The sequence below is a fragment of the Ranitomeya imitator genome, chromosome 2 (genome assembly GCF_032444005.1).
Source record: "Ranitomeya imitator isolate aRanImi1 chromosome 2, aRanImi1.pri, whole genome shotgun sequence".
NCBI classification, from domain to species: domain Eukaryota; kingdom Metazoa; phylum Chordata; class Amphibia; order Anura; family Dendrobatidae; genus Ranitomeya; species Ranitomeya imitator.
The window spans coordinates 517,650,979-517,658,208 of NC_091283.1; the positions used below are offsets into that span (position 1 = coordinate 517,650,979).

At 41.4% G+C, this 7,230-nt stretch overlaps 1 protein-coding gene across 1 annotated transcript; it reads left to right on the plus strand.

Moving 5' to 3' along the window:
- Positions 1-467: 467 nt before the first annotated feature.
- Positions 468-4,239, plus strand: LOC138666721 (olfactory receptor 5B21-like). The gene is made up of 2 exons (XM_069754908.1): positions 468-633; positions 3,293-4,239. The coding sequence occupies exons 1-2, from the start codon at positions 609-611 to the stop codon at positions 4,237-4,239; spliced, it is 972 nt and encodes a 323-aa protein (XP_069611009.1). The 5' UTR covers positions 468-608.
- The last annotated feature ends 2,991 nt before the right edge of the window (positions 4,240-7,230 follow it).

The window sequence follows — 7,230 nt, forward strand, 5'->3', positions numbered from 1 at the left end:
AGCTTGTGCTTAAAGTCTTTGAAATCTTTGTCAAAAACCCAATATTTGGGCTCTGCATGGAATTATTCTTTGACCTTAACTAACACAAAGATCCATTGAGAGAAGTCTTTTCAGGTAATGTTAATAAATTAATTTAATATTTCCATTATTTATAATAAAGCACACAGGGCTGTGTTTGGGCCACAATAATCAGCAATGGGACCTCTGCACAGAATCATCCTCCTGGGGTAGATAAGATAATATAAAGGGCTCAGGATTTATATCTTTGTATATTTAAGTCAGACCATACAGATAACAGAGCACGCACGGGGTCTCCTTTTTCTCAGTCATTCCCTAGATCTTTCTAATATTGTCTCTAAATTCCAAGACTATTTATTTTCGAAAGCCTCAGAAAAAAAAAAATGTCAATTGATCATGAAATTGATTTTTATTGACTCTGATTTTTTGCATCCTGAAAAACTCATTTAACAAAATGAATTAAACTTGGCTGTAATGAAAGAACATTTGATCGTACATTGCACGTAGCAATAACCTTTACGATGTGTTCAAGTCTGTAGTTCACGATATAATTAAGGAGATAAATTAGAGAGTATAATAAGAAAGAATAAATGAAAAACACTCATGATTATAAAGGTAAGGTTGTAAATGTCATGTTTTATTACATCTGTCCTGAAAAGTCCCAGGTACTTATTGATGTTGCAGTTGTGGCCAATCCATGTGCTAAGTAGTTTCTTTTTACTGTAGATTTTCCTATAGCAAATTTTGCATTTCCAATTTTTCAAAATTTAACCAACGTTCTATGGCAGTAATGCAGTTCCAATTTTCCAGTTTAACCATTCTAAACAATCCAGAGAGCAGCTTTATATTTTCTTTGAATTGTTAAGTTATCTGGCACCTATTCACACTAGTAGGCATGTGTTGGTCAGTTTTTTTCTGTTTCCAGCTAAGTCGATCAGTTGATCACTGATTAATAACTCTCATGGTAAAGAAACCTTGTCTTCTGAGGATAGTAAAGATTTTTTGTCCTACAAGTTGAGGATGGCTTTTTAGTTGGGTTTACATTGAAAGGCTTTTCACCAAGACTACGGTGAAACCTCTGATGAAGACCACCACTCACTGTCAAGCTAGACTACATTCCCAAATCCCAAAGAATAATAACCATAAAGTGTAAACAAAATAAAATAATACCCTCCTCTTTGCTCACCTGTCCTGTCACAGCAGGGTATTTTCTGGGCCTCTATTTCATCCAGCCTCTTCTATCGTCTGGTGCCTGACTTCATGATGTATGCCACTTCAGGCAATCACTGGTCCTCAGGCAAAGCACGTCGTGGCTTTCTAACGTCAAATGTCTATTAGGCACTAAAAGTCCCACAGCAGAATAAATAGGCAGAAGAGAACATTGCCCAAAGGAGAAAGAAAGAGACTGGACAGTGTAGAGGATTGAATGGTGGTCATTTTCAATGGCAGGACAAGTCAGTAGCAAGGTAAGTATATATTTGTTAATTCCTGACCTCCTGGGCAAGGCAGATTGCAAAAAAAAAAACAGATTCCAGAGAATCCAAATTATTTGAAAAATTCAAGGTAAACTCATCTGTAGTGGCTATCTTACAGGGAATCTGTCCTCTCCAGACAAAGATTTTGCCTGCATACAGTATATATTGATAGCATACAGTACAGACCAAAGTTTGGACACACCTTCTCATTTAAAGATTTTTCTGTATTGTCATGACTATAAAAATTGTACATTAACACTGAAGGCATCAAAACTGTGAATTAACACATGTGGAAATATATACTTAACAAAAAGTGTGAAACAACTGAAATTATGTCTTGTATTCTAGGTTCTTCAAAGTAGCCACATTTTTTTCTTTGATGACTGCTTTGCACACTCTTGGCATTCTCTTGATGAGCTTCAAGAGGTAGTCACCGGGAATGGTCTTCCAACACTCTTGAAGGAGTTCCCAGAGATGCTTAGCACTTGTTGGCCCTTTTGCCTTCACTCTGCGGTCCAGCTCACCCCAAACCATCTCGATTGGGTTCAGGTCTGGTGACTGTGGAGGCCAGGTCATCTGGCGTAGCACCCCATCACTCTCCTTCTTGGTCAAATAGCCCTTACACAGACTGGAGGTGTGTTTGGGGTCATTGTCCTGTTGAAAAATAAATGATGGTCCAACTAAACGCAAACCAGATGGAATAGCATGCCGCTGCAAGATGCTGTGGTAGCCATGCTGGTTCAGTATGCCTTCAATTTTGAATAAATTCCCAACAGTGTCACCAGCAAAGCACCCCCACACCATCACACCTCCTCCGACATGCTTCACGGTGGCAACCAGGCATGTAGAGTCCATCTGTTCACCTTTTCTGCATCGCGCAAAGACACGGTGGTTGGAACAAAAGATCTCAAATTTGGACTCATCAGACCAAAGCACAGATTTCCACTGGTCTAATGTCCATTCCTTGTGTTCTTTAGCCCAAACAAGTCTCTTCTGCTTGTTGCCTGTCCTTAGCAGTGGTTTCCTATCAGCTATTTTACCATGAAGGCCTGCTGCACAAATTCTCCTCTAAACAGTTGTTGTAGAGATGTGTCTGCTGCTAGAAATCTGTGTGACATTGACCTGGTCTCTAATTTGAGCTGCTGTTAACCTGCGATTTCTGAGGCTGGGACTCAGATAAACTTATCCTCAGAAGCAGAGGTGACTCTTGGTCTTCCTTTCCTGCAGCGGTCCTCATGTGAGCCAGTTTCTTTGTAGCGCTTGATGGTTTTTGCCACTGCACTTGGGGACACTTTCAAAGTTTTCCCAATTTTTCGCACTGACTGACTTTAGTTTCTTAAAGTAATGATAGCCACTCGTTTTTCTTTACTTAGCTGCTTTTTTCTTTGCATAATACAAATTCTAACAGTCTATTCAGTAGGACTATCAGCAGTGTATCCACCAGACTTCTGCACAACACAACTGATGGTCTCATCCCCATTTATAAGGCAAGAAATCCCACTTAGTAAAGGGAACCTGTCACCTGAATTTGGCGGGACCGGTTTTCGGTCATATGGGCGGAGTTTTTGGGTGTTTGATTCACCCTTTCCTTACCCGCTGGCTGCATGCTGGCCGCAATATTGGATTGAAGTTCATTCTATGTCCTCCATAGTACATGCCTGTGCAAGGCAAGATTGCAAACCTGAAAATCTTATTTTGAATTTCAAGAAAAATGTTCAAGTTGTAGTATGGTTGTGCCTTATGATTAGGTTCTTGCCTCTAGTTATGTATTACCCTCTTTAATTTTAATGTCACCACAGATGTCTCTAATAGAACACAAGTGGCCGTGTTTGTATTGTCTGGACTGACTGATGATGACAAACTAAAAACTGTCCTCTTTATATTATTTGTTTTCATCTACCTTGTCACTATATTCTCAAACCTTGCCCTTGTGGCTATTTTTTACAACGCCTCTAACCTCCAGAATCCGATGTACTACTTTCTCAGTTACCTTTCATTGGTGGACATCTTCTATTCATCAACCATAACCCCTAAGATGCTTTCAGACCTTATATCTTTGAAGAAGACCATCTCTTTTGAAGGTTGTGCTCTCCAGTTCTTCTTCTTAGCCGGTTTGGCCACCATAGAAGCCTTTCTTCTCTCCACTTTGTCCTATGACCGCTATGTTGCCATCTGCCACCCTCTCCATTATGTCTCCATAATGACTAGGATGAAATGTCTATGTCTTGTTTTACTTTCCATCTCTTTTGGCTTCTTACAGTCCTGCATACAAACCAGCTGTGTTTTCAGTCTTCAGTTCTATGGGTCCTACCAAATTGACCACTTCTACTGTGATGCTCCTCTAATCCTCAGGTTGTCTTACTCAGAAACATCTACCTGTGACATAGTCACTTTCATTATAGTCAGTGCTTTGGGAATGGGTATATTGATGACTATTTTTCTGTCATACTTCTTAGTCATTCGCTCAATTTTACGTATACCATCAGCAGAGGGCAAGAAGAAAGCCTTCAGCACTTGTTCGTCACATCTCATATGTGTTGTGATGTACTTTGGAACCATATTTTTCACCTACCTGCATTCTCCTTCCAGTGTCTTATCCATACAAGACAAGGTTGCTTCTATTTTTTACACAGCAGTGATACCAATGCTGAACCCCTTTATATATAGTCTGAGGAACCAAGATGTGAAAAGGACCATCATATCATCAGTTCAGAAGCTGTTAGCAAACTGTATAAAATGTTCTTAAAAAAGAAAATTAACTCGTATCAATGTGTAAGGAAGTTTGAAGTCTGTTTAGAAGTGATCACTGTGAAACCCAGAGCACAAGAAGTGCGATCGGCACGACAATGGCTCCAACTTTACATAGTAACATAGTAACATAATTAGTGAGGCCGGAAAAAGACATTTGTCCATCCAGTTCAGCCTATATTCCATCATAATAAATCCCCAGATCTACGTCCTTCTACAGAACCTAATAATTGTATGATACAATATTGTTCTGCTCCAGGAAGACATCCAGGCCTCTCTTGAACCCCTCGACTGAGTTCGCCATCACCACCTCCTCAGGCAAGCAATTCCAGATTCTCACTGTCCTAACAGTAAAGAATCCTCTTTTATGTTGGTGGAAAAACCTTCTCTCCTCCAGACGCAAAGAATGCCCCCTTGTGCCCGTCACCTTCCTTGGTATAAACAGATCCTCAGCGAGATATTTGTATTGTCCCCTTATATACTTATACATGGTTATTAGATCGCCCCTCAGTCGTCTTTTTTCTAGACTAAATAATCCTAATTTCGCTAATCTATCTGGGTATTGTAGTTCTCCCATCCCCTTTATTAATTTTGTTGCCCTCCTTTGTACTCTCTCTAGTTCCATTATATCCTTCCTGAGCACCGTGCCCAAAACTGGACACAGTACTCCATGTGCGGTCTAACTAGGGATTTGTACAGAGGCAGTATAATGCTCTCATCATGTGTATCCAGACCTCTTTTAATGCACCCCATGATCCTGTTTGCCTTGGCAGCTGCTGCCTGGCACTGGCTGCTCCAGGTAAGTCTATCATTAACTAGGATCCCCAAGTCCTTCTCCCTGTCAGATTTACCCAGTGGTTTCCCGTTCAGTGTGTAATGGTGATATTGATTCCCTCTTCCCATGTGTATAACCTTACATTTATCATTGTTAAACCTCATCTGCCACCTTTCAGCCCAAGTTTCCAACTTATCCAGATCCATCTGTAGCAGAATACTATCTTCGCTTGTATTAACTGCTTTACATAGTTTTGTATCATCTGCAACATATCATTCATTCTCTGAGCTGAAATATCCTGCATGTCTATTGCTCCAGTCCCTGACAGCAAGCAGCTTGGATGGTATCTGAGTCATTCTATCTTCGGCATTGAATCCTGCATGTATCTATATATGTTAGTCATCCTATTATGCCTTTGTTTGTATTTATAGATATTTAACTCACTTTTGCATGTCCTTACTCAGAGAGATCACATAACTGTTTCAAAGTGGTTTATGATCCATGTAGACCTGGACATTTGTTTATCTGATCACTACATTTATTGTGTCCTGTTGTCTCAACTGAGTTAGATTGATTGCTAACGAGCTTTAACCCAAAAAAAAAAAAAAAAAGAGATCTAAGGGCTAGCCTTCTATAAATGTAGACTTAGCTTGGGGATGCATTCGTGCACTATTATTCGTGTTTTTTTTATTCAAAGTACTTTTTTTTCTCTACGTACTCGGCAGTTATAACATGGCAGTTAGACAGGGCAGGAGACAGGTAAGACAATCTAAATCTAATCCATATTCACTTGAAACAGCACAAATACCATATTTATTTGTATAATCTATATCCTGGCTGCTGCATTCACTCACATTCACCGCCCTCGCATTAACTCTTTACACTCCATCCATATCGGCCCCTCTGTCCTTCCCTCTCCTATGTATAGCACTCATGCTCTATTCACATTGCTTAACAGCACAGATCCATTCAGTCCCATCATCCAACACAAGAGACGCTCTCACAAATCACTTAACCATATGCTCACTCATTCTATCCTCCTTCTCCTAGTCGCTGGAGACATATCTCCAAACCCCGGCCCCCCATGTTATAGCCAGTCAAACCTCCCAATTGCTACACCCAGAAACCCCTCTAACCTTATTAATATTGCCTGCATGCCTGCTGTCTCTTTGAATTGTGCCCTTTGGAATTCTCGTTCTGTGTGTAATAAACTCCATTTCATTCATGACTTCTTCCTTTCTAATTCTCTTAATCTCCTGGCTCTTACTGAAACCTGGATGCAGCAGTCAGACACCACCGCTGCTGCTGCTCTTTCATATGGTGGACTACACTTTTCTCATACACCAAGATCAGACAACAGAGCAGGTGGAGGCGTTGATCTGCTCCTTTCACCCAAATGTACTTTCCAAGTTATCCCCCAAGTACCCTCACTTGTCTTCCCTTCCTTTGAGGTCCATGTGGTCAGACTCTACGTCCCCTTCTCCATGCGAGTGGCGGTGGTGTATCGTCCTCCTGGCCCCTCTCATCAGTTCCTGGATCACTTTGCCACCTGGCTTCCACACTTTCTCTCCTGTGACACCCCCACCCTCATCATGGGTGATTTCAACATCCCCATTGCTTCTCCCCTCTCCCCATCTGCTTCTCACCTTTTATCTCTAACCTCCTCTTTCGGCCTCTGGCAGCATACTAACTCTCCAACGCATGAAGATGGAAACTCCCTCGACTTGGTCTTCTCCCGGCTTTGCTCAGTGGATGATTTCACAAACTACCCCCTCCCGCTCTCTGACCACAACCTTCTTTCATTCTCTATCAAGAACTGCAATCCCGCTCAGGTCACCCCCACTTTCCACACTTATAGAAACATACAGGCCATTAACACCCAGAAACTTATGAAGAACTTGCGGTCCTCATTGGCCCCAATCTTCTCCATCTCATGTCCTGATTCTGCTCTGAAGCATTACAATGAAACCCTGCAAATTGCTCTGGATGAAGCTGCTCCTCCTATACATAAAAAAACTCGGCACAGACGGCAACAACCGTGGCACACGCTGCAAACACGTTTCCTGCAGCGGTGCTCCAGGTGCGCAGAACGTCTGTGGAGAAAATCTAATCTACCCGAAGATTTCATCCATTATAAGTTCATGCTAAAGACATACAATTCTGCCCTTCACCTCTTCAAACAAACCTACTTCAACACCCTCATCACCTCCCTGT

What these genes read in the sequence shown, in the direction of transcription:
- LOC138666721 (XM_069754908.1), top strand. Translation starts at nt 609, where the DNA reads ATGAAAAACACTCATGATTATAAAG. An exon ending in AAACACTCATGATTATAAAG is followed by an intron (nt 634 to 3,292) that starts GTAAGGTTGTAA and finishes ATGTCACCACAG; the next exon opens with ATGTCTCTAATAGAACACAA.